Source organism: Babylonia areolata, chromosome 4 (genome assembly GCF_041734735.1).
Source record: "Babylonia areolata isolate BAREFJ2019XMU chromosome 4, ASM4173473v1, whole genome shotgun sequence".
Taxonomy (NCBI): domain Eukaryota; kingdom Metazoa; phylum Mollusca; class Gastropoda; order Neogastropoda; family Buccinidae; genus Babylonia; species Babylonia areolata.
This window is the reverse complement of record NC_134879.1, coordinates 21,941,434-21,969,407: the sequence shown is the minus strand read 5'-3', so window position 1 is coordinate 21,969,407 and position 27,974 is coordinate 21,941,434. Positions and strand designations below refer to the sequence as shown.

Genomic DNA, 27,974 nt, shown 5'->3' with positions numbered 1-27,974 from the left:
TGATTTGCTGTCACTGATCCAGTTTTCTTTTTGCCACCAAGCCTGTTTCCTGTCTCAGAGATCTGCTTCACTTCACTTCTGAAATGTACCATGCCCTGGTGGCTAAGGGGCTAAGGCATCAGCCATAATGAACCTCAATACAGCAAGACACGGTCACAAATGTCAAAATATTTGTTTGTTTGGGGATTATGTAGGTGATGTACATACACACATGCAGGTGCACACTTTTTCAAGATATCACAAGAAAAACTAAAGCATTCAAACACAAAATTCTCCAAAATCTAAATGCAGCAATAATGACTTTATTTCCTGTTGAAAACACACACATACACACAAAGACACAGACACATGCATGCTCAAGAACACCCTTGAAAATAAACACACACAAAACACACTCATACACACCAGTCAATAAACACGGTTCATCCTCTCCTTTAAGCGTACATTCTTTCAAAATATTCCACACTCCCTCACAGTCACATGGTCATTAACTATCTCCGGACGATGGAACACTATTGCGTTCCTGACGTAAGGTAGCGTTCCAGACGACAGAACGCTATAGTGGTTTTGACAATTAAAATTTTTTCCACTTTTTCCTCATGGGGTAGCATAATAATCACAGCTACACTGGGCATTGCGAACGTGTCAAGGGTCGAATGGAAAGTTTCTTTATGAGATTTCGTAACAAAACACTCCACAGCGAGCCAGCGAGTTCAGGACCCAACACAACAAGCTAATCTGCATACGTATCGAAAATGGCATCGCAGGCAACACAAGTGGAAATTTTTGGAGCAAACTAGATCACGACAGCGGCTTTTACCGCTGCTGAAGTGATTGAAATGCTTCAAACTGAAAGTTTCAACATCGACGGGGATGATGAAGACGTTGAATAAAGTATCTGCAGTGAAGAAAGCTACCAGCAAGAAGTTACTGATAGTGACTCAGCTTCTGAGAGCAGTGAAGAGGGAGGGGGGTGGGTGTTCACACAATGTGAGGAGAGGGGTCAGTGGGTCAAGTACATTGAGTTTCATTCAGTTACTTTATGTTTTGTATTTTTTGTGATTTTTTTCCTAACCCCAACAAATGGGTCGTCTGTAGGAAAAGCAAGGGAGAGAACTATTGTCCAGGGTGATTTGATGCAATCTACCAGTAGCAAACTTTACATGTTTCTTTTTCTGTCCACTTTTCCTTTTCAACTGAACGATATCGATTTATGTAACAAAAGTCATGTTGGTTGGTGTGATATTTTCCTCCACTCAAGAAATTTGGTGGGTATGTTCACTGCCTTGGATACTCCAGCTTCAAACAGGATATGCCCAGCAACTATACTATTGTATCCATACTAAATATAATGTTTCATTTGGTCGCTGCAAACTTGAGATTAACACTATTGTGACTGCCCCTGCCTCAGCCTTGTCTGCCTGCCAGTCTGAGCCTGCCTCCATGAAACCGAAACAAAAACCACTTTGTACCATACATCACTAACACAAGTTGACTCATATCTTGGCTGTGCGTAATGCTGATGGAATATGACTCCAAAAGTATTTCATCACGGATGTGTTAACATTTTAACTCTGGGTGAGCTTGTCAAGTTAGCACAGCCAACAAATGTCCAGTACAGAGGAAGGTAAAGGAGTACATTATGCTCCTATAATGTCTCTGGAACAGCATCCTTCTGAACGGATTCTCTGACCCAGAAAAATACAGTGACTATAATGTCTCTGGAACAGCATCCTTCTGAACGGATTCTCTGACCCAGAAAAATACAGTGACTACCTTCCCTTACAATAAATCATAGTTACCTTATTCCTTCAAGGAGGTATTATGGTGTTTGAACCAGTCCATATATGCTGCACCACCTCTGCAAAGCCATGAGGCGAAAGTACACTGGTTTACAGAAAAATACAACTGTTTGTGACTGGACATATGCTAAAGAGATAATCTTGATTGCTCATCATTCTTTCAATCCGTCTGTAATTGGACCTCTGACAAAAAGAGAATAATATATGTTCATTATTCCACAAATCACAAGTCTGTAACTGGGGGTTTTGATATTCAAATAACCCTGTACCTTCATCATACAATCAACCCATTATCTGTGACTGGACCAATAGTACACATTCAACATTCTGCTTTATCTTATCAACAGTGTGACTTGAACTTCTCAACATGACCACATGCTTTCACTATTCAGCCTGGCCCTAGTTTATCAAGCTAAAATGTCATGAAAATCTCAAGAACCTTGGAAAGGTTCTACAGGCATGATTTCCTCAGTCACTCTTTCTTCCCTTCATCAGCAGCAGTCTGAACACTTGTTCCTCTCAGCTGTTTTTTTCTTCATCACTGTCACTCACTCCGCTGTCGTCGTCCGCAGTTTTTCTGGCATTGTCCGAAGTCATTTCTTCGTCACTGTCTTCCCCAGATGTGTCGTCATTGTCACCACCACTGTTGTGGTCAGCCTCCTTCTTCCACATCTTGGCCAGGGCCAGCAGCTTGAGGTTGGGCTGTGCTGCTGCTTCATCAGGGAAGATGTAGTCGTAGTACTCTTCCCAACCAGCATCCAGCTGAGAGAAACAACGAAAACAGAATTACAAGAGGGAAGATGCATCATAGTACTCCTCCAAGCCAGCATCCAGCTGAGAAACAACAACAGAATTACAAGAGGGAAGATGTAGACATAGTAATCATCTCAACCGGCATTCAGCTGTGAAATAACAACAGAATCACAAAAGGGAAGATGCATTGTAGTACTCCTCCCAACCGGCATCCAGCTGAGAAAAAACAACAGAATTACAAGAGGGAAGATGTAGACATAGTAATCATCTCAACGGGCATTCAGCTGCGAAATAACAACAGAATCACAAGAGGGAAGATGCATCGTAGTACTCCTCCCAACCGGCATCCAGCTGAGAAATAACAACAACAGAATTACAAGAGGGAAGATGTATTGTAGTACTCCTCCAAGCCAGCATCCAGCTGAGAGAAACAAAAACAGAATTACAAGAGATTATATATAAGAAATTTTGATTTCCTGTCTGTTGTGGGCTGTTGTTTTTTTGTGTGTGCATGGTCAGCTCTGGTTCTCTTTTAACGTATTGTATGTCTTGTATTGCCTTGTACTGTATTGTCTTGTCTTGTCTTGTACTGTACTGTACAATATTGTATTGTGTTGCATTGTATTGTATATATACATTTCTGGTCATGTATTTGTGTTGATCAAAAGTTATCATTGGTATGATTCACATGTATTTGTATTGATAGAGTGTTATTTATATTTCTGGTCTGTTTCACGTGTGTCTGTGCTGATCAAGTGTTATTTATATTTCTGGTCTGTTTCATGTGTGTTTGTACTGGTCAAGTGTTATTATTGGTCAGTTTCACATGTGTTTGTGTTGATAAAATGTTATTCATATTTCTGGTCTGTTTCACATGTTGTGTTGATCAAGTTTTATTTTTATATTTCTAGTCTGTTTTGCATGTGTTTGTGTTGATCAAGTGCTATTTATAATTCTGGTCTGTTTCATTGAGTTGATCAAGTGTTATTTATATTTCTGGTCTGTTTCACATGTGTTTGGGTTGATCATGTATTATTTATATTTCTGGTCTGTTTCACAAGTGTTCGGGCTGATCAAGTGTTACTTATATTTCTGGTCTGTTTCACATGTGTTCGGGTTGATCATGTGTTATTTATATTTCTGGTCTGTTTCACAAGTGTTCGGGCTGATCAAGTGTTACTTATATTTCTGGTCTGTTTCACATGTGTTCGGGTTGATCAAGTGTTACTTATATTTCTGGTCTGTTTCACATGTGTTCGGGTTGATCATGTGTTATTTATATTTCTGGTCTGTTTCACAAGTGTTCGGGTTGATCATGTGTTATTTATATTTCTGGTCTGTTTCACATGTGTTCGGGTTGATCATGTGGTATTTATATTTCTGGTCTGATTCAGTCTGCGTTTTGCCTCTCACTTCCTATTCAATTCAATTCAAAAGCACAACAAAAAGATCCACATGGAAATTAACTTGTGCTATCACAGACTTGTTATAAACACAAACATAACATGTTCATGCACATCATAAAAAGATATCAAAACTAGTCAAATGAAAATTCACATTAGCTGTTGAGAGATTAAAACACACACACACACACACCCACAAACATGTAACAGTTAAGACAATTAAGTATTGCACGGCAATTAGTATTGTACATCAACTGTACAAACAAAAACATCCAACAAAGAAGAGTCTGGCCTGTGCTAATCTGCTACTGGCCATCTAACCACTTACACATGCATAATCATGCATGCATGCAGCATACACACCGCTGTGCTAAATTCATGCCTGCATACAAACACACACACAAATACACACACATGAGCTGGCACACACAACACACATACACACATGTGCAGGCACACACATGGCACACACACACCAAGAGGAAAAAGAATGCGAAGAGAGACAGAAATCTCTGTATTAAAAAAACCTACCCCTTCCTCAGTCTGGATCTTTCTTCGTTTCTTCACCTTCTGTGGCATCAGTTTCTGTACATCCTTCTGGGACTGCTCATCACCATATTCATCCTGTCACACACACACACACACACACACACACACACACAAAAGATAAATGAATCTATAAAAAAAATATATTAAAAAAAAGGACTAAGATTCAGACAAAGATTCTGCTCTTTTCAACCGTCCACAAGAAGACAAAAAATCCGAAATGAACCAATAAACAGCAAAACATTACTGAGATATTGGCCAAGCTTGACATTTTATTTCTTTCCTGCTAAATCTGAGGAGTGCCATAGAAAAATGAACAGTTCTATTCAAGATGCTTGCTGTCATTTGAACAGCAATCCCAATGAGGACATACACTGAACAATGATTGACACAACAAATCTGCTCATACGTCACTTCACGTGCTAAAATAACAGTAAATGAGATAAACAAATAATGTTTTTATTCCACTCAAATAATGTTTTTATTCCATTGCCTGTGATTTGTTTATTGTTATGATGACAGTTGTCTTTCTTCCCTATATATGTATGCATGCATGCGTGTAAAGAAAGAAGTGAGGGGAGGGGGTGAGGGGAGAAGTGTGTGGGTGCGTGTGTTTGTGTGTGTGTGCGTGTGTGCGCGCGCGTGCTCAGTGTTACTGTTTTGCCGCAGAGGGGCGTGAAAGGAGTTTTACATGCTTTTAGTCTTGGTGGCGGCGTTGACCCTTCAACTGTGATTTCATGTTCTTAAATGTTATAATATCTTACTGAATATTTTCCTTTTATATCATTGAAATGTTTCACTTTATCTTAAAATGTAATTTTTGTTTTCTTAGCTAAATGTTTTCTTTTAACATGATAGTTAATATATATGCTGTGATCAAGGAAGGGTGTGCCAGTTGCTCATTCGTTTTTTCAGTTTTATCTGTTGATGAGCATTTGTCTTTTTCAATGTTATTATTATCTTACTGAATATTCTCCTTTTTATAAAGATTGAAACGTACACATATGCGCGCGTGCGCTCGACACACAGGCGTGCGCGCGCATGGACACACATGCAACATACACACAGTTGTTACACTCTGAATCATAATGTACCCACATGTTTTTCTTTTTACATAATAATTGATGTGTGCATGGTGATAAGTGAAGGGTGTGTCAGTTGTTGACGGGCATTTTATTTTTAAGTGAGCCTAAAGAAAATTTTCTGTTTTTGGTTGAAGCAAATAATAAAGTATTTTGAATTGAATTGAACTGAATTGAAAAACGTAAAATATAACTAATAATCAAATACAATTAATCCATCAGTGAAGGAGCAAGCTCACCTTACTATTTTGCACACCAGAAAAGAGACAGAAATTGCTGTCATGGGGCACTATTTGACACATCAGAAGGGGACAGAAATCGCTGTCCAGGGGCACTATTTTGACACATCAGAAGGGGACAGAAATTGCTGTCCTGGGGCACTATTTGACACCTCAGAAGGGGACAGAAATTGCTGTCCGGGGGCACAACTTGACACATCAGAAGGGAACGGAAACTGCTGTCCTGGGGCACTATTTGACACCTCAGAAGGGGACAGAAATTTTGCCCTGGGGCACTCAAGATGTTAACGTGCACAAATAACAAAAACCAACAGAAAGACCAACGACCAAAGCACACTGACTCCACCAGAGGAGAAGGCGGGCTGACCTCAAACTGCAGCCAGTTCTCCTGCACCATGAGCCGCTCCTCCTTCTCCTCGCTGGACTTGAGGCGGTTGTTGGCCCGGCGGAACACCTTGCGGGCCTTCACCACAGAGTCCTCCTCCCCCGTCCCTTTCTCAAAGTTGGCGTAGCTTATCCACACCTGGGATAATCATACCAACCATCATCACATCGATAAATACATATGCAGCAAGAAAATATTAAAACGATAAGAAACAAAAAAGAAAAGGAGGGGGCTGCACTGTAGAGATGCGGTCTCCCTTGGGAAATCGGGTTTGACAAAATGTACTCCAATACAATGCAATATTATTCAATACAACAGGGCCTCACCTAATTTAGTTGTGGCAAAGACACCTATTCACCTTCATTTGGTGGTGCATGAAGGTAAAGAAACTGAGACGTGTGCAACGGCCAAGTCATCGAAAACGCAGCACTTTCAATCTGAGAGTCCCAGGTATGAATCCTACTCACGGTGCCTGGTGGGTAAAGGATGCAGACTTTTCCAATCTTCAAGGTGAACACATGTGCAGACTTGCTAGTGCCTGAACCCCTTTTGTGTGTATATATTGCATGCAGAAGATCAAATACACATGTCAAAGATCCTGTAATCATTGTCAGCAGTCAGTGAGGTATAGAAGTTTCAGTTTCAGTTTCAGTAGCTCAAGGAGGCATCACTGCGTTCGAACAAATCCATATATGCTACACATCTGCCAAGCAGATGCCTGACCAGCAGCGTAACCCAACGCGCTTTGTCAGGCCTTGAGAAAAAAAACAAAAAAAACAACTAAATAAATAACTAACTAAAGAATAATAATAATAATTAAAATTTAAAAAAAAAAAAAATAAAATAATGAAAATAAAATAAATAGATAAATAAATAAAATTAAAAAAAAAAAAAAATGACAACAATGTTGATAAATAAGCAAATAAATGTATTAAAAAAGAACAACAAACCCCTCCCCCCCCCCCCAAAAAAAAAAAAAAAACACACCCCAAAACCAAGAACATACCATGAATGGCAAAGAACCCAACATGAGTGTCTAAAGTGACCCAAGCAGCAAAGAACCCCACCACACAGCCCCCCTACCCACCTTGACATGCTGCGTGCGGGTGAGCAGCTGTTCGTACAGCATGCGGGTGTGTTCGAACTCCTCCTGCTCCACCTCAAAGTCGATGAAGGCTTTCCACAGCACCTCCGGCATGTCCAGCTGGGTCTGGTTCACCGCCAGGCTGAACACCGCACGCGCCCGCTCCATGTCACCCAGGATCGTCTCCAGCTCTGCGTACTGCCACACACAGAGAGAGGAATGCTACTGCCACAGAGAGGGGAATGTTACTGCCCCACACACACACACACACAGATGAGTGTTACTGCCACAGAGAGAGAGGAATGTTACTGCCACAGAGAGAGAGAGACAGAGAGAGAGAGAGAGGAATGTTACAGCCACACACACACACACACACACAGATGAATGTTACTGCCACAGAGAGAGAAATGTTACTGCCACAGATAGAGAGGAATGTTACTGCCACAGAGAGAGAGAGAGAGAGAGAGAGAGAGAGAGAGAGAGAGAGAGGAATGAGAGAGGAGAGAGAGGAATGTTACAGCCACACACACACACACACACAGATGAATGTTACTGCCACAGAGAGAGGAATGTTACTGCCACAGACACTTTATTTACACAAGTGAGTCAAGAACAAAACAACAACAACAAAAACCACACCCATGTATGCAAACAGAAAATAGATACCTTCATCCAAGTTGTGCAGTTCTGCGGGTTGAACTCCAGAAACTTTTCATACAGCAAGCGGCAGCGGTCAAACTCTCTCAGCTGAAGCTCCAGCTCAATGTAGCCGCGGAACAGCTTGTTTTTTGGGCACTTGCCTATGGCATTTCCCTGGCAGGGTCAGAGTCAAACAGTAGCAATAGATCAGTTTCAACTGATAAAAAAAACAAAAAAGAAAGGAAAAAATCTGGCATGTGTTTTAGTTGTTTCCTTTTCTTCTTAAAAAAACAAAACAAAAAACCCCCCAAAATCAGTTTTTGTTTAAAAAAAATAAACGCAACTCTCTTTTAATTATGTTAAAAGTAGTTCACTGATGTGGAAGAGCACTACCACAGTACCACTGTAGTACAAACAAGTTATTTTTTAATGTATTTATCTATTATTTATTCACCCCTTCTTTATCTATTTATTATTATTTTATTATTATTTTTATTTATTTGTTATTTTTATTTATTTATTTTTTTTCTCAAGGCCTGACTAAGCGCGTTGGGTTACGCTGCTAGTCAGGCATCTGCTTGGCAGATGTGGTGTAGCGTATATGGATTTGTCCGAACGTAGTGATGCCTCCTTGAGCTACTGAAACTGAAACTGTAGTACTGGAATGGAGAACTGATAATGTTGCCATGGGTTTGTTTTTTTTTAATCAGTGCACCAAGTCTGTGCTGCACACCAGACCTCAGTTTACTGTCTCATTCAAATGTCTAAACGCTCAGTTTGAATTTCTGGTCAAACTCATCAGAAAGGGTGCAATAGCCGAATGGTTAAAGCGCTGGACTTTCAATCTGAGGGTCCTGGGTTCGAGTCTCTGTGCACCTGGTGGGTAAAGGGTGGAGATTTTTCCGATCTCCGAAGTCAGCATATGTGCAGACCTGATAGTGCCTGAACCCCCTTCGTGTGTATGCGCACGCATAAGATCAAATATGCATGTTAAAGATCCTGTAATCCATGTCAGCGTTCGATGGGTTATGGAAACAAGAACATACCCAGCATGCACACCCCCGAAAATGGAGTATGGCTGCCTACATGGCGGGGTAAATAAATAAAAACGGTCATACACATAAAATGTTACATGTCTGTCTGAGTGTGTATGCGTGTGCATCTGAAATCTGATTGAACGACACAGGAAACGAATGATGAGCACCCAGTGGCAGCCATCAGTTGGCTCTACCCAGGTAGGCAGCCTGTGGTGCAAATGTCCCCATGTATGTAAAGCGCTTAGAGATTGGTCTCTGACTGAGGATAGGCACTATATAAGTATCCATATCAATCAATCAATCAAAGGGCGAGACCAGGATTTGACCCCAGACCTTCACCGACACTGTACTGGATGATGAGCGTCTTTACCATTCTGCCACCTTCTTCCACCTTCAATTCATGCTGCAACTGTAGGAATGACTTCATATTCAGGCCCAAATGGACTTCCAGAACGCTAGATTCACCCCCCTTCTGAAGCCTCTGTGAGATGGAGACTGAGGAAGAAAAGTGTGATCTCAAAGTCAAACCCCAAAGTCCTAGAGTTCAAAGCTAATGCTGACGGGCGCAATAGCCGAGTGGTTAAAGCGTTGGACTTTCAGTCTGAGGGTCCTGGGTTCGAATCACGGTGACGGCGCCTGGTGGGTAAAGGGTGGAGATTTTTACGATTTCCCAGGTCAACATATGTGCAGATCTGCTTAGTGCCTGAACCCCCTTCGTGTGTAAATGCATGCAGAAGATCTAATACGCACGTTAAAGATCCTGTAATCCATGTCAGCGTTCGGTGGGATATGGAAACAAGAACATACCCAGCATGCACACCCCCGAAAGCGGAGTATGGCTGCCTACATGGCGGGGTAAAAACGGTCATACACATAAAAGCCCACTCGTGTACATGCGAGTGAAAGTGGGAGTTGCAGCCCACGAATGCAGAACAAGAAGAAGAAAAGCTAATGCTGTAAGGAGGACTGACTGCTTCTAACAACTAGTGGGGATGGTTTAATACTAACTACCGGATGTCCATGGCTAACCATGCACAGAAGATACAAGACACAACTTAACCCCATGACTGCTGCTGGCAAGTATGCTCCTCAGAGAAGAGCTGTGTTGTCACTGACAGAACACTGAGAGTGCTGGTCCAGGTGTCAGTCACCGTTCTTTATTTCTGAACTTCTTCCTCTTTGTGATCATAATCATTACCTTTGCTCAGCAGAATCAATAATATCATCAAAAAGAACCCAGAAAAGTAGGAAATGCACGAAACATGTGACGTGACACTGAACTCACTGCACCAAGGTTCAGCAGTCAAGGAGTTAAATTGTCTATAAAAGTAACATGGAAAGTGTCTTTTGGCTGCTTGCAAAACGTAAAAAATGAACACACTTTTAAAACTGAATAAGCATAACCAGAAATACCAGACTGAACTCACTTCATTCCCCTTCCATCACCCAACAAACTTGCCCTCTACAAACTCCAATCCTTCCCTGTCCCCTTCCCAGGCCCCAATCACACACCCCCTCTCCCCGCACTCCCATCCCCCCCTGTCCCCTTTCTAATATGGCATTAATACAGCACACTCATCTAACCAAATATATTCAAAGTACACATCATGTGAAAACACAATTGAAAAAAAAAAGTTGCTGTGAAAACCTACAGAGTTTAGGCTGCCATAAAAAGACGGGTAAATGTGAATGGGTCAGGAGATCCAGCAAACTTCACTCACAGCTATGACAGACATTAGCTTGAAGTCAGTCACTGAAATAAAAACGGAACAGTTATTGCAAATCTGACGAAGAAATCTGTGAACCCAACTAACTACAAGCATAAAACATGCTTTCTGCTATGACAAGTTAAAAAAAAAAAAAAAAAAAAAAAAAATATACACACACAAACACACACACACCAGTTTTACTGCCCATATGAAAAACTGTCCAAACAAGCGTAGAGCACTGGCTGACCGCACTAAACCCTACAAAACAGATCCTCATGGGTAAGGGTCTCTACCGCAAATCTGTGAGCAGCAGTCAGAACAAATCCTCACAAGTAAAGGCCCCCCCACCATGATTTTGTCAGCAAATGTGAGAATAAGGGCCCATGAGTAAAGGTCCCCAACATGATTTTGCATGCAGCTGTAAAAACAACAAGAGAGGCAAGGCCTTCAAGACTCACTTGTGATACACTTAAAAAAAAAAAAAAAAATCTAATCGTTAAAATGTGTTCTGTATTTGTTATAAAGCTTCAGGTTAAAAAAAAAAAGAAAAAGAAAAAAAAAAGTCCTATCCAGATTCGAACCCCACGTGTTCGGGTGAGAGGAAACTGTCTTACCCATTACACTATCGTGGCTCCTTAACTCACGTTCTAAAATTTACTATTTAAACATACTTTTAAAGGGCGATAAATCAATTGCGGTATTCGCAGTGAGAACGCTATTTAAATCATATTATTCTGGTGTATCTTGGGCATTCAAAAAATCTTTAAGGGCAATAAAAAAATTCTTTTTAAGTCCGCGGTAAAGGAGACGTGGCTATCACTGCAATCACACTGCAACATTTAGCCGTTTTCTCTAGATCTAGATAGATGTACAAGTTTAGTTACACCCGCTGGGAATGTACGACACGGTCGATTCAATTTCTCTTTTATGTTCATTCTAGTTTTATAGTTTTAAAGTTGATATGAAAATTTAGTATTTTGTTAAACTAATAACATGTAGAGCCAAGTACAAGTACTTCTAAACGAAGAAGTGAAAAGGACTTCATTTTGAGAAAAGTCAAGACGAAATTTTTTCGTTTCATCGTGATCAATTCAAGGGTATTAACTTGCATGGTTTACAATTTTTAACTGTAAATTCCAACTGATTCTGTGGATATTTTTACGGCAGTTTGGGGCATAATCCAGTAAGTGATGAGGCGTTCACAAATCTTTCTCTGAATAAATATTTAATGGTCTCCTTCTCCAACTTTCCATCACATGTTATCGTGTATTGTCCATTGAATATAGGATTGAACGGGCAGGTCAACAACTTGAAACAAAATGGCGTCGTTTGCGTTCGCAAAGAATATGAGCACGCGCTTTGAATGTGTATAAATATGTGTACGCAATTGAGTTTTGCCCATGACCTTCAGGGCTCAGCCAATAGATCTATAAAGTCCACTCGTATTGATTTTAGTATTTTCCGAAAAAGACCACTTGGGCGAATGAACATAGTGAAAGCCCTGTACACTGACAGTAAAACACACAAGCTTTTTATGTATTGAGTATAATTTCAAAATGTAATGTTTAAGATGAGAAAGGTCAGTTTAAAGCAAATTATGTCCCCTAGCATTAATTACAGATTAATTTCCCTTTTTTACTATCTGCACCAAAAACGTTTGCAAAATAAATATAACTTCCATGCTTAGCAAAAGAAGTTCTTGTTTGAACAAAAAATGATAATAATGACTGCTCTTGTTGTTGTGTCAGAATATCAGATCGAAGTGCCAAGTTTAGAGAATACAAAAAATATAAATATAACAATAAATGCAGTTTGCATATAATTTGGCTTCTTTTTTTAAAAAAAATTTATTTGTGCCCATCCCAGGGGTGCAATACTGTTTTAAACAAGATGACTGGAAAGAAATGAATTTTTCCTATTTTTATGCCTAATTTGGTGTCAACTGACAAAGTATTTGCAGAGAAAATGGCAATGTTAAAGTTTACCACACACACACACACACACATAGACAACTGAACACCGGGTTAAAACATAGACTCACTTTGTTTACATAAGTGAGTCAAAAAAGTAAAGAACCATGCTATCATTCCGCAAGCAGCTGTGAGAACAAAAGCTCATGAGCTGAGGTGCCCACCATGATTTTGCGAGCAGCGGTGAGGTTTCTCTGGCGAATCTCAAACTGTGCGAAGAGCAGCCAGAGCTTGGCGAAGGTGAAGGCTTTGTGGGGGATGATGTCCAGGGCCGCACGGTACACGTCCCGCGTCCTCTCCGCGTCCTCCGCCTCCAGCTCTTCGTACAGCGCGTAGTTGATCCACAGGTAGATGTAGCGGCGCCAGTGACGCTTTTGCTGCACAGACCACCTCACTCTCAGCCATGACCACGAGTTGCAAAGAGCGATGCAAAAGTACTGAAAAGTGAAGCAAAAGAACTGAAAAGTGATGCAAAAGTACTAGAAAGTGTTGCAAAAGTACTGAAAAGTGATGAAAAAGTGCCATAGTTGACCCACAGGTAGATGTAGCGGCGCCAGTGATGCTTTTGCTGCACACACCACAGTACGCTCAGCCGTGAACCGTAAGTTGTGCAAAGAGTGATGCAAAAGTACTGTAAAGTGATGCAAAAGTACTGTAAAAGTGATCCAAAGTACTGTATTTGATCTACAGTTAGATGTAACGCCACCAGTGACGCTGTACACACCACAGTACGCTCAACAATGAACCACAAGTTGTACAATGTGATGCAAAAGTACTGTAAAGTGAATCAAAAGTCCCTTCAGTGCATACAAAACTGTGCTGCCCGACTCGACCACAGAAAGAAAAGATCTGAGCACATCACTCCTCTTTTGCAACATCTCCATTGGCTCCCTGTCACACAGAATAAAATATAAGATCAGCACTCTATGTTATAAATGTATTCACAAATCTGCCCCTACCTATCTTTGTGGATGCCTTCACCTCTATGCTCCATCTCACTCTCTACGATCAGCTTCGGATCCACTATGTTTACGCACACCCAGATTCAAACACTCCACTGCTGGACGCTGTTCTTTCTCTGTCTCTAGACCTTGCATTTGGAATGAACTTCCTCTTTCGCTTCGTCAGGTCTCTGCACTCAGCTCTTTCCAGTCTGGCCTTAAAACCCCCCTCTCCACAAGATAGCCTCCCTCCCCTGCCTCTTCCTTGTCTTCAGTTTCTTCAGTTTTAGAATTATGCATGCGTGTGAATGACTGGTGTGAAAGTGCTTAGATTTGTCTTTGCACAAGATTCAGCGCTAAAAAAATACTGTCATCATTATTATCATTAAAGTGAATCAAAAGTACTGTAAAGTGATGCTGTAAAGTGATGCAAAAGTACTGTAAAGTGATGCAAAAATACCACAACTGATCCACACGCCAGTGGCACTTTTGCTGCACAGGCAGTCATGAACCACAAGTTGAAAAATATGATGCAAAGTTGCAGCAAAGTGATCCATGACTATTTTAAAAAAAAATTATTTTCCCAAGGAGGCATCACTGTGTTTGGACAAATCCATAAGCTCCACCACATCTGCTATGCAGATGCCTGACCAGCAGTGCAACCCAACCCACTCAGGCCTGGTGTGTACCTATCTGAATGGATTTGTTGTTCAAATGTTGCCATGGGTTCTTTTTCAGTGCTCCAAATGCATGCTCCACATGGAACCACAATTTAGTGCCTCCAAATGTCTTTTTATTTTCAATGACTAGACGCTCAGTTTGATTTTCCAGTCAAACTTGAGAGAAAGGGTAAGACTGGGATTCGAATGCAGACTGCGTCTTAACCACGCAGCCACCTTCCTCTTTACGCAGTGACGAACCACCAGTTGCAAAGTACCAGGTGATCCATTACTATTCACAGCACCCACCATAAAGAAAGGGAACCCCTGTCAACTGCTGGTTCACAACACTGAAGTATCCTTGATCTTTGATGGGTTGTGTTCCATCATGTAACTGTTGATTTGATGAGTGCATTCTCATCAGCTGACAAGTTTTGATATATACAAAACATCAGACTGCCCTGCGCAATAGGTTTTTACTCAAACCCTACCAACTGAAAAGAACTGTCCTGTCTCCCAAATCAACATGGGTGCAGACAAGACTGAAACATTATAACAACAACAATCTAACACTAGTATCAGAACAAATCCATTCCCAAATCAATCATCGAATAAAAAGTGTACACGCATTATTTTTTCCCCAATTATTAATTAAGAAAATGTATCGAAAGAAACAGAAATGAAATTGCAGTTGTCTTTCAATGCAATGAAGCGAAGACCAACCTTGGAAGGTGGAACATTTGCAATGGCTCTCTCGTATGTCTCTCTTATCTGCTCAGTGTTTCCATCGGCTTCCAGAAGACGCAGATAGTCAAACCACGCATCATAGTTCATGGGGTTTGCTTTTACCTCCTGCACACAAAAATGAATATATTCTTTTATAGCAATTATGTCAAGGAATATAGTCTTTTACAGCAGTTATGTCAACAGCAAAACAATCATATCAATTTACAGCAATACAATAAAATCTATTCCTTGCAATACAAATATATCTGTTCCTAAAAAAAAATTCACATGTAAATGAAATAGGAATTTTCTTCCTAAAATTATGTTTAACTACAAATACTTGCCGTGACCCACTAGTGCAGACTCTGGCAGGGGTCTAATTCCTGTCCTGTGCAAACTACTACCCACCTATGCTGAGAAGCTGAGAAAACTAAAGTAGCTGTGGCTGATAACCACCTGGAAGTAGGTTACCTCCCCTTTGCATCCCTGACAAGCGCCCTCTTTTTCTGGCAGCCATCTTGACTCCTGCTCCTGTGCTCTGCATAAGTTTTTTTTCCGTATTTTCTGCCTGTCTATCGATTCCTTGGCGCTCTTATTTTGTGTCCGATGATGAATCACAACAGGTCACATAACTACTTGGCTCGAATGGGCGATCGAGCTAAAATTAAGGCGCGAAAATCACGAGTCTTTGAACTCTTTCAAAGACCAAATATTTGCATTCAACTGATTCAATCAAAAGCTCTAAACAAATGCTCAATCCCTTACACTCCAATCTTCTGATGAAAGAACATCAACATGACTGAACACATAACTTTAATGAAATGTTCAATCCCACACTCTCCAATCTTCTCAAGGAAGATCAGTTTGACAGAAATGGTAACTCTCACAGTGACAGGAGCATCACCTCCTCATAATGGAACCGCCGCTTGTTGACAATGACGTCCTCAATAGCCGCCCGACTGCCAAACTTCTTCTCGTGGATGGTGTACTGCTTGTAGACCTCCTGGCAGGCATCCTTGGGCAGGTGGTCCAGAGCGTACTTGTACACCACGCGGGCTCTGTCGTGCTGCACGCCATGCAGTGCACTCACTTTTCACTTTAACCCTTTCAATTCCCCAACCATTTGTATTTTTTTGCAAAATTATCACCTACCTCAAAATATAAAAATCACGAAAATCAAAATAACGCTCAAAGGTATGTAAAAGTATAAATTTTCTTGAAGGAAAATGAATGGAGAATATATTTATCATATGTTCAATATTGTCAGGTTGAGGTAATTCTCAATCAGGGGAAGATAAGATCTTTTTAGAAAACAACAACACAAACAGAATATTTTGGAAAAAAAAGAAAAGAAAATCAAAGTCTGTTAAAATATTTGCATATGTGTCAGACACATCACAAGTGAGGGCTGTGTGGGCAGGATTTGAACGTGTGTAGCTGAAACTGTGTATTTGAAAACTGGATGTTAAAACCACCCAGTGAGTCAGTGTAAAAGTCTACCATGTGTTAAAATCACACTGGTCAGTGTAACAGGCAGTCTACAAGCTTCAGAACAAAGATAAGTGATTTTTCTGTGAATTTGATTAATAATTTGTCATCGCGTTATTGTTTAATTTTTGAATTATTAGTAAATTACTGAGAGGGCTTACAGAAGGACCTGTAGTTTTCTGCAAAATACAATCTGCTACGCAACAATACCCAGATGCACCCTTCCACCGGCTAAGAGGAGACAACCTGACTAAAATCCCCAATCCCACAGCTTTCATACAGTACCAATGGGACGAATGGCTGTTGGGTTAAACAGTCACTAACTGTATGCAGTCTGGCCTTAGGGCGACACCAGGCTGACGGACTCCACACAGATGGACATCCATTGCCCTTCCGTGATAGGCTCTGTCAGGGTGACCAAATATTTTCCCTCACCACATAGAACACCCGTCTATGGATACCAACAAAACCCTGTCTCGCGTGCACCTCGGGGATCAGCTGCATAGCACGAGACATAAATTCAGATCCCCAAAACCCCAAAACAGGCGTGGCAAAAGAGGTGGGAAAAGATTGTGCTTAGATAGCAGAATGACAAAAGCTTGAAAAACCTGATGGAATTCACAAAAGCATCGTGCTCATTAATGCCTATGTTCACCCAGGAACCTGCACAACAAAAGAGGATTGGGCCTTTTTAGAGGAAATAGAGAACAAATCTGGAGACTCAGTCATTATCTGTGGAGACCTTAATGCAAGATCGAAGTTATGGGACCAGTGGAACACCAATCCACAAGGACTCGCACTTGAAGGAATGATAGGGGAAATTCTTCTTAGCCCATTAACAACCACATCCCCAACTCGCCTTGGAACAAGACAAGGGGACAGTGACAGTGTGATCGACATCGCTCTAATATCTACAAAATTCAGAGCAGAAATGAATGCAAAGACGCTACCAAACCAAGGCAGTGACCACCTCCTGGTCGTTTTCAGTCACAGAAACTGTCTAATAAACCCTGTATGAAACCGCGTGATCCATTTCAGTATGAAACCAAAGAGACAACCGTCATCGAAAAATTAAGACGCAGAAGAAACAAAAGAACGGCACTGAACAGGATGCAAACTATTCAGCCCCCATGGTGGAATACCGACACAGACAGAGCCTGGATAGAAAAAACATGCGGCTGTCAAACTTTGGCAAAAAGAAAGAACAAAACCATCTCTGGGCAAAGATATTGAAACAAAAATGAAAGAAAAAAACTAAACAGTTTGAAGTCATTGCTCAAGAGGCCAAAAATGACAAGTGGCAACAGTTTTGCGAGGCACTCAGTTATGACACAACACTGACAGAGTTCTGGCAATTTTATCGTCGCATGGAAGGGAAAACGTGCACAACAACAACCCCAGACATGTTAGACACTGACGGAACCAAGCTTAAGACAAACGAAGAAAAAGGATCCGCCCTGCTCAAACGTTTCATACAACAGAGCGATCAAAGAAACATAGATGAGAAAAAGACATATGTTGAGGAGTAAAACCAAACCCTTCGGCAGACTGGACCCAATGATGACTTGACAATAGATGATCTAAACAAAGCAATAGCTAAATGCAAGAAAGAATCGGCTCCTGGCCCAAAGTTCGCTACTCGGACATCAAGGAGCTACCGGAAGAAGACAGAAGCAAACTTTTCAATCTATATCAAAACAGTTTCCACAATGGACATGTGCTGGAGGACTGGGCACACAGCTTCTTAAAACCCATACCAAAACCAGGAAAGGACCATCATCAGGTAAGCGGCTACCTGATTCTAACCATGCAAAACATTTCTGGAAAGCTCATGGAATGTATGATAGCCAGGAAACTTGCAAGAGATCTTGAACACAGGCACATTCTCCCTTCAAATCCAGGTGGTTACAGAACAGGCAAGTCCACATGGGAAAATGCAGCTGCTCTTGCTTATGAGGTGTATGAAGGATTTCAAAGAAAAGAAGAAACACTAGCAGTAGCAATCGACCTTGAAGATGCCTACAATAAAGTCCAGTTTGCGCACCTCATGGAGCTGCTACTAAGGTATGGAGTAAGTTTGACACTGACAAGATGGATAGCAGCAGCGCTTCAGGAAAGAACCGTCATTCTACACCTCAGAGATTGGATGTCTGCACCTTCTAAACTATCCATGGGACTGCCACAAGGGTCTCTGCTCTGTCCTGTCCTCTACAATGTCTACACGAAGGGCCTTGCAGACTTAAACAACAATGGAATAGCTCAGGTGCTTACCCTTGCGGATGATGGCCTGGTCTTCAAAACTTCGAAAGATGCTCAGGAAAGAATTAAATCCGTCCAGAAACAACTAAACAATATTGTTCAATGGTGCAAAGACACAGGATCTTCCATCAATCCAGCGAAAGCCCAAACGTTGCTGTGCACCCTCAACAACAGAACCGCGAGCAAATCACCACCACCTGTGTCATTCAACGGGATTCAGATCGAGAAAACTGAATGCCTACACTACCTAGGAATACACTTCAACAGGATGCTGACCTTCAGAAAACATACGGAAAATACTGTTCTCAAATGCAAAAAGGGCCTTTCAGTCTTAAAAGCAATGGCAACCAAAGGTATTGAACAACGCCACCTCTTCCTGCTATACCAATCACTCGTCCTCAGTGTGATCGACTACGGACTTGGGCTGACAACACCGTCTCAAAGCAACCTCCTAAAATTAGAAAGAGTTCAAAATGAAGCTATGAGGCTGATCCTTGGAACAACAAAAGACACGCACACAGAAACCATGCAATACCTGCTTGACCTTCCTTCAGTGCAGGCCAGAAACAAGTTAGAACAGGTTAAGACCTACATCAAAGCATTAGAAAACCCTCAAAACCCATACATGACGCAGTCAAAGAACCAAAAGGCAGTCGTCTAGGACGAAGAAGATCATGGATGGGGCAAACAGAAGACACAATCCAGCTAGTATGCCGACTACAAGACCTGAAAGAAACAAAAGAATGTATATATGTGCGTTGGGTTGGGGGTGGGGGATATATGTGTGTGTGTGTGTGTGTGCTTGTACAAGTAAGTGTTCATCTCTGTGTGTGTGTGTGTGTGCTGTGGAAGTTACGATACATAGCCTAGAAATGAGTGTGTGGAGGAGGGGGGTAGAGGAGGTGCAGGGTAATGTGTGCGTGTGTTTGTGTGTGTGTGTGTTGGGGCTAATGTACGTTTATGTGTATTTGACTGTGCTTTCATATCTGTGAAACTGCATGTTTGGTGCATATCTGTCATGCATGCATGGGTGTATGTGTGAATGTGTGTCTTCATGTTTTACATTTATTTGCTTATTTATCATCATTGTTGTCTTATTTATTTATTTATTATTATTATTATTATTATTACTACCCTTTTTTATATTATAATTATTATTTATTTATTTATTCATTTACTTATTCATGTATGCTCATAGTTGGCTTCATCAAGTTTTTGCACCTTATACATATCAGGCATCTGCTTGGCAGATGTAGTGTAGCGTATATGGATTTGTCCGAACACAATGACGCCTCCCTGAGCTACTGAAACTGAATCTAAACATAAACAATATACATCACTGTATATTCTAAACACTCCCCCCCCTCCCCTTTACACACAAATATACTATCACACAATATTACAACACAAAAGCTCACTCAACAATATTTTGGCTGGAAGCTTTTTTCTGGAGGGCTTCATAGTAGATGAAAACCCCAAAATGAAGAATTCAATCTAAAAATATTAGTTGTTGTTTTTTTTCTACACCCACTTGCAACACAACACCACTCCAAACCTGTTGATTTACCTTGTACTTTAGCAAGTCAGATTCTGATCCAGTTTTAAAAAGGTGACATCACTACCCGGAACTGGCAGAAAACAACATCCGATGTTAACAAGCCATGATGGAGGACTTTCACTTTACGGCAGATGGTGCTTATCGGATGTGTGTACCTTATACATTTTCAAAATAACTTTTATTCCCTTAAATTCAGGGGGTGTGCTTTATGTGCTGCAGCACTTTATAGACTGAAAAGTACAGATAGTGAAAAATGCACATAAGAAAATATGAAGACATGGCGAGAAACAAGACAAAAGTGGTCCACAAGTACAAAACTTTTCATCACTGTTCCCTCACCTCTTTCTGACCTTCCTCAAACTTGGCAAAAGCCAGCAACATTTTTTCATCGATGTTTTCCTCCCCAAAGAACTCCACAGCCCGCTCATAGATGGAACGAGCACTGTTGATGTAGCCATTTTTCTCCTCAAACTTGGCGTATTTGATCCAGTTTTTCACCTCAGGGTGTACCAGCACAAGTGCGGCCAGTTAAGGAAAACAATCAGGCAGGTAGGTTGGTGTACTGAATCAAAATAACAGTGGGCTTTTCCTTCACACCATTTCTGGAGGCTCAGATGATCAGTGCTATGTGTTTCATGAGACTGAGTCAAGAAGACAGTTAATCAATAAAGTATTTTGAACAAACAAAAAGAATAAAATAACAATCAGATTTCACTTTTCTGCAAATTTTGAGGCTATGGAAAGGAGATATTTACATTTATCTAAACAGACACAGACACAGACACAAACACACTCTTACACAGAGAATTTTTTTTAAATATCTGAACTCTTTGAGCACTATATTTCAGTTTTTCTTCTTTTTTTTTTTTTAACACTGGCCTCTCTGTTCTTACACTGTAACACACACACACAAATCAGTCTAATCAGACAATAATGGACCAGTAACTGGGACAATCAACACCTGACCTGCTACGTACAACACAGAATGATGACATCATGTCAAAACATCCACCCTTAACTCTACATGAAAGGATATATCTTTCGTAGATCCCCCGTGCTCTGTCCAGCTCCTTGTAGCGCAGTTCAAAGTTGATGTAGGAATGCCAGGCTTGCTCTTCTGGCTCCCACTCCATCCAGCGCTCGAACACCTGGCGACAACCTGCACAATCAGAGAAAGCTCTGAAAAAAACTGTGATCCATGGATTCTATTTCTTTTTTTTTTTTGTTAGGGGGTTGAGGGGGGTGGGGGGGTCATAGGGGTCAGGTGGGGAGGGGTGAGAGTGGTAATTCTAAATGCAGTTGACTCTGTAATTTTTTTTCCTTTCTTTTTTGGATGACTTCAGTTGCATTGCAGTCCATGGAACACAGTTTTTTCTTGTCTTTTACTTTTTTCCTTTCTTTTTTCTAGAGAAACTGAAACTGAACTGAAACTAAATCAGATGGTCATTGGCACAAATATTGAGAAAGATGTTGACAAAAGTCTCAGCTCTGAAAGGGCAGTAAATTTAGAGACAGATTAAAATCTAAAACAATTCCATTAGAACCCAATTGTTCACTTTCTCTGTGTAGATCATATGGCAAGCTTTGGCCAGAAGTACAGAACTACTGTGGCAGAAGAAGTTCAGTTTTCAGTTTCAGTTTCTCAAGGAGTCACTACGTTTAGACAAATCCATATACTCTTCATCACATATGCAGGCAGATGCCTGACCAGCAGCATAACACAATGCAAATAGTCAGGCCTTAGGTGCATGCATATATGTGGACCTATCAGAGTGGATTTCTTCTACAGACTTTTACCAGAGGACAACACTTTTGTCGCCATGGGTTTTCTTTCAGTGTGCCAAGTGCATGCTGCACATGGGACCTTGAATCATCGTCTCATCCGAATGATTTGACTTTCCAGTCACATTTGGAAGAAAGGGCAAGAGTGGGAATCAAAACAAGACCCTTATGAACATTGTACTGGCAGAAAAGCGTCATAACCATTCTGCCACTTTCCTCCTGGACGTGTGCTTGTGGATGTGTGTGAGCATATAGATAATATGTATGCATGCACACCTTTGCATGGCCATTGCATACACTGCTGACATGTCTGCAAACAAGCTGGTCAGTAGAAGACGAGACATTACCTGCAATGTTGCCCAGCATTTCCTCCATGTAGGTGTACTTGTACCAGAACTGGTTGGCCCGTGGCAGAATGGTCACTGCCCTGTCCCATATGTTACGAGCATGGTTGATCTGCCGGTTCCTGGCAAAACGTAACACATGATGTCAACCCAGTCGAAAAACCAGTTATCTGACCTACATGTTTCTCACAATATACCACCTCACTCACCTCACCTAATGCCATGTCTGGGAAATAGGTCACCAGCAAGCATGTACTCTCCAGCCATCCCGGAGCTGTGCCAGTCACTCCAGCTGTCCCCAGGTGCCTCCAGGTCACAGCACCAAGTATTTCTTTGACAGCCTCTTTTCCTTTTCCCCTGCAGGTTCCAGGTGAGGGCTTGCCTTGTGGTGATGGATGCAGGCTTGTGAAGCGTGTGACCAATCAATCTCCAGCATCTTTTAAGGATCTCTTCTTCTGCAGGCTGCTGTCTTGTTCGCTCCCATCCCTCATTATTGATTCTGTCTGGCTGGTGAACCCAAAGAACCTTCTGAGGAAGATGCAGATGAAAGTGTGGATTCTCCCTCATAGTGGTGAGTGGTTCTTTAGGTCTCTGCTCCATACAGTAGACACACTTCAATGTAGAGCTGAACCTGACGATCTTGATCTTGATGTTAATTGTGAGATCTCTAGATCCCCAATTATTCTTCAGCTGATGGAAAGCCACCATTGCTTTGCCTATCACAAAACACATGCAGACAAACAATAGTCCATTTTATGCTTTTCAGTTCACTGTTTCATGCACTTAGCTCCGAAGAACTTACCACTTAACCCCTTGACTGCTGAACATTGGTGAAATGAGATCAATGTAGCTCAAGTTGGAAGTGTAGAACTTTGATAACTTTTTGTCTGCTTATCAATTGTGTCATCAATTTTGTTTAACATCAGAGGGAAGTCCAAATTAATAGTGGAGACTGACATCCTGACCTGTACACTCGGTCTTATCTCAGTGAGGTGACAGCCCTTAAACAAGCATACAAGCCAGCAGCAGTCAAGGATGAATACTGCACAATGACAATAAATGGTAAACAGATACTTTACCAAAATTTTGAGCAAATTCAGCCAATACTTACTTCATCTCCATTTCAGAATACTTCAGCCAGACAGTGATATTTCTGTGGTCTACGTCCAGGGCCCTTTCAAACACTGACCGAGCTCTGTACAACAAAAATCAAAAAAACACAAAACTGTAAATGCGCAAAATAGCTACAGCTGAATGACAGAAAACCCTCATTATTACATCCTCTGCATCTACTCATCAGTCATCCCTTACTTTCTTCCAATGTTCACAACAGGATAGGACAAGGACCATACCAACTTACCAAGCCGTATCATTTCTTGTTTCTAAATATTGTGTTCAGAACAACAGATTGCTGAAGTCTATGCAAAAATGTAATGCTTCACAAAGACTTACAGTGGCCTTCATGAATATTAAAAATCAACATGCCTGTTTAGAATCAACAATTTGTGGATGAAAGAAATAGATAAAAAAAAATAAAGAAAGAAACCATCTTTATATAGATATGATTCATACACTCTTAGTCTTTACTAGCAAAGTCAGTGGGTCAGTACTGAGGAAAGGTAAACTATCAACATCTTTGCACACACACGAACAGTAGCACTACACACACACACACACACACACTCACACACACATCTATATCTCTCTCTCTCTCTCTCTCTATATATATATATATATATATACCGGTATATATATATATATATATATCACACATTCAGGCATCAGGCATATCACAAATAAATCTACTGCATACAGAAAAACTTTACCTTTGAAGTTCCTTTTGACTCTCTTCCCACTGTGCATACTTTATCCAGTTTGACATCACTGAACGGTTTTTGCGTATGTTGTCTTCAAATCCCTTTGAAAACCAAACCAAACATTTATTTATATCTTTATATTTGTCTACACACACTACAGATGGTATGGTACTGTTTTTAACTCACCATTTGATTACGTTTTGTTTTTATCCAGAAGTCTGATTAAACATAAACTGTCCATTCAAATTCTTTCAAATCATTTTTCTCTTATTTTCAAAGTCACTACATTACTTACAATTACAAATATATGATTTCAGCCATGTGTCACTGGTTAATTCAAATATTTCAATAACATTTACAAAGATCTCTTAATATAACTATCATAAGAAAAGCACAGATTATCTCTTTAATTACAGGACTGCTTTTCTGTTTGTTTGTTTGAATTGAAGCACTATGTATCAATCTCAAGTATGCACGTCAATGCATAAAATGGGAGTAATTTTTGCAGAGGCTTGAATAACTAAAAGACGTTTGAAGCATGAAATAAAAATTTACTTTTTTTTTTTAATGAAAAAGAGTGCACAACAGCATGTGCAATGAAAACAAACCTTTCGTTTTCGCATTCTATAATCTGCCAGCTCATCAGGATCTGAAATCTTCTGCTTTGGTGGCTGCACAAAAAGAATGACAATAAGCTCATCTATATCCATGCACTTTGATGTCAATGTCAGACTTTTACTTTACCATTTAAAACATGAACTACTACAATGATATAAATGTCAATTTAGGAATCACAAACATCAGCAAACACAAACAATTTACTTATCTAGCCTGTGTACTACACTCACATGTTTGCATTTTCACAATCTGACCATTTGATCAATTTGTCAGTTGGCAACTTAAGACCACAACTGGCACAAAGGAGGGGAAAACAGATGCGTTTGAGTTCGACACCACATGCTAATATAATAGTATGTTGTAAGACACTAGGCATCAAATGACTTGATATTGTTTCAAATGAAGAGGTCTGAAAAACAACCCAACAACCTCTTTTGTCAACCACTGGGTTTAACAACAATAACAGTATTTTTTCATCATTTAGTTTAAAACCACAAAATTATCTATAATCATCTCTGCTACAGCATTAAAAAAAAATTGATAAAAAAAACAACAACAACTAAACAATCTGTAAAACCTCACACTTACTGACAGATGATGTGGTGACACCAGTCACCTGGCTGAGTGCTGTGGAGCAAAGCTGATTCTTTTTCAGAACCAATCATAAAAGAAGAAAAAAAACCCAGTCTATAGAACCTTTCTTTCCCCCTCAAAATTCCTGAATCCTTGTCAGTGTTACAGAGAACTCACAACTGCAGCGTTTCTAAATTTGTAATGTGACCTACGTACATTATATTTACAGAATTGATTTTTTGGAGGTGTGGGGGTGGGGTGGGGGTTCCTTGTTGATATTAATAAACTACATTTTGATATTTACAGATTATTGGGTGCATTGTTCAAATCAATCCTCTCTATGTCTATGCTCCCTTAGCAGTTTTAAGACCCCCTCACCCCACCCCCACACACATCTATCACTAAAATAAAGTGAAAGACATGAAATTGAAGAAAGAACAGTGCTGATAACTGTTTTTCGTTGTTGGTTTTTGTTTGTTTTTTGTTTTTTTTAAAGAAAGAACAACATAGATAACTTTTTTTTGTTGTAGTTTTTTTTTGTGGTTTTTGTTGTTGTTGCTTTTGGGTGTGTTTTTTCTCTCTTTCCATATCTTGAATTGCTGATTGTTTATTTGTGTGTGTGCATTTGGGTTCTGCAGGTTTTCTTTTCCTAGGGTTCCATGGTGTTTGTTTTATTTTGGTGGTATTAATGATGTGGTCATGATCGTGCAGTGGTGCACACTCGATTATGCACATCATGTGACATTTTTACCTTCTCATTTTCTGCTAATTTTTTTTTGTTCTCTACCCCCCCAACCCCCCCTTTTTTTTCTTCTCTTCTTCTTTGTGCGATTGCACATCTCGAGGATGTAGGCCTGTTTTTCCCTTGTGTCTCCATGTATCTAAATCGGGTTTCTCGGATTAAAAATGATTTTGAACCTTTTTGAACCTTTGAACCTTGATAATAGTGGAGTGATGGCCTAGAGGTAACGTGTCCCCCTAGGAAGCGAGAGAATCTGAGTGCACTGGTTCGAATCACGGCTCAGTCGCCGGTATTTTCTCCCCCTCTATTAGACCTTGAGTGGTGGTCTGGATGTTTGTCATTCAGATGAGACTATAAACCGAAGTCCCGTGTGCAGTATGCACGTAAAAAACAACAACAAAAAAACAACAACAAAAAACCCACGGCAACAAAAAGGGTTGTCCATGGCAAAATTCTCTAGAAAAATCCACTTCAATAGAAAAAACTAATAAAACTGCATGCAGGAAAAAATACAAGAAAATGGGTGGCGCTCTCAGTGTAGCGACACACTCTCCTTGGGGAGAACAGGCCAAATTTCACACAGAGAAATCTGTTGTAACAAAAAAGAGAAATACAAATACAAATAATAAAACACACATTATATACACAAACTTTTACTATATTTTTGTTTCAGAAATAACTATTATACAGTGTTATCAAATGCTATTGTATTAGTATCTTACTGTAAATTTTGAAAGTAACAGCCTTGCCATAATAAGATAATTAAAAAAATCAAGTAATAACTCCTCAAATTGTTAGTAATAGTATGCACCTGTAGATTATACACACAACAGGTACTTACTGGTGGCACCAGCTCAAGCTCCCTCTCTTTAGCCTCTCGGAGCAGCTGCTCTGCCGTGATCTGCACTGGGGCTGGCATTTTGTTCTTCACCTGTGGATTTGTAGAATACAGTTATTTTGAAACGTACAAATATTTCATTCTACTTTTTTTTCATATCTGTTTATCACAGCAAGACATATGCATCAGATTTCAGATTTATGCAACAAATATGTGGAATTTGTATTATACTATAGTTTTTATACTCACTGTTTAGTTCTATAATTTGTATAAAGATATATACTTACATAAGTTACAATGTCAAACTCGAATGCATCAGTTTAACATGGTACAGTATATCACTATATGACACCAAAATAGGGAAGTTGTATTATACTCCCAGTTTAGTTATATTACCTACTTATCATTGATTACGATTATCTCAATAATTGTTTTACTTCAAGATGTCAGCAGAAATAAGGAAATCTGTTGATTCAGTCAATCAGTGGCAATGTGATCGCATCAATCAGTGATTACGACAAATGCTGCTTCAGCAAGCAAAAACAAGAAGTGGTAATTAACAGAACAGCTATAAACAATCCACATTCTTGGTGATCTACATCCTGAGCTCTATGACGCATTGGAAATTAAAGTCTTAACTTCATGCTTTTGGATTGTGTATTGTAAACACTGTGACTTGAAATGTTTGGCATTAAACAAACTTTTCACACGAAAAATAAGGTATTTACCTTCGCAATCTTTGGAACTTTGGTCTTTCCATCAATTGAGTCCTCCATGTTTGTTTATCTGTCGAAAACAACAACAACAAACAAGCTAACTGTATACACGTAGATGAATGAAAAGCTTTTGAGACAACGTCCACGCTCGTTTTTGCTTTTGCAAACCGGAAGTTGAAGTGCTCTTATTGCAACGGTGCTTGTCCATACTATGAAAATATGAGTAGGGATATGTCATTTGAGGAATATACCAATACTGTTAGA

The 27,974-nt window shown here is 40.2% G+C and overlaps 1 protein-coding gene across 1 annotated transcript; it reads right to left on the bottom strand.

Annotated features, from left to right (window-relative positions):
* Window positions 1–286: 286 nt before the first annotated feature.
* Window positions 287–27,875, bottom strand: LOC143280952 (crooked neck-like protein 1). Its single transcript, XM_076585770.1, has 16 exons — window positions 27,723–27,875; window positions 26,998–27,087; window positions 24,832–24,894; window positions 24,233–24,324; window positions 23,518–23,601; window positions 22,410–22,528; window positions 21,317–21,439; window positions 20,620–20,798; window positions 15,880–16,041; window positions 14,973–15,101; window positions 12,814–13,026; window positions 7,961–8,107; window positions 7,298–7,492; window positions 6,193–6,348; window positions 4,490–4,582; window positions 287–2,564 (listed from the first exon to the last, which is right to left on the bottom strand). The coding sequence occupies exons 1-16, from the start codon at window positions 27,768–27,770 to the stop codon at window positions 2,322–2,324; spliced, it is 2,136 nt and encodes a 711-aa protein (XP_076441885.1). The 5' UTR covers window positions 27,771–27,875; the 3' UTR covers window positions 287–2,321.
* Window positions 27,876–27,974: the final 99 nt, after the last annotated feature.

What these genes read in the sequence shown, in the direction of transcription:
- LOC143280952 (XM_076585770.1), bottom strand. Translation starts at nt 27,770, where the DNA reads ATGGAGGACTCAATTGATGGAAAGACCAAAGTTCCAAAGATTGCGAAG. An exon ending in ATAGAATGCGAAAACGAAAG is followed by an intron (nt 24,325 to 24,831) that starts GTTTGTTTTCAT and finishes TGGTTTTCAAAG; the next exon opens with GGATTTGAAGACAACATACG. An exon ending in ACGGGGGATCTACGAAAGAT is followed by an intron (nt 20,799 to 21,316) that starts ATATCCTTTCAT and finishes AACTGGCCGCAC; the next exon opens with TTGTGCTGGTACACCCTGAG.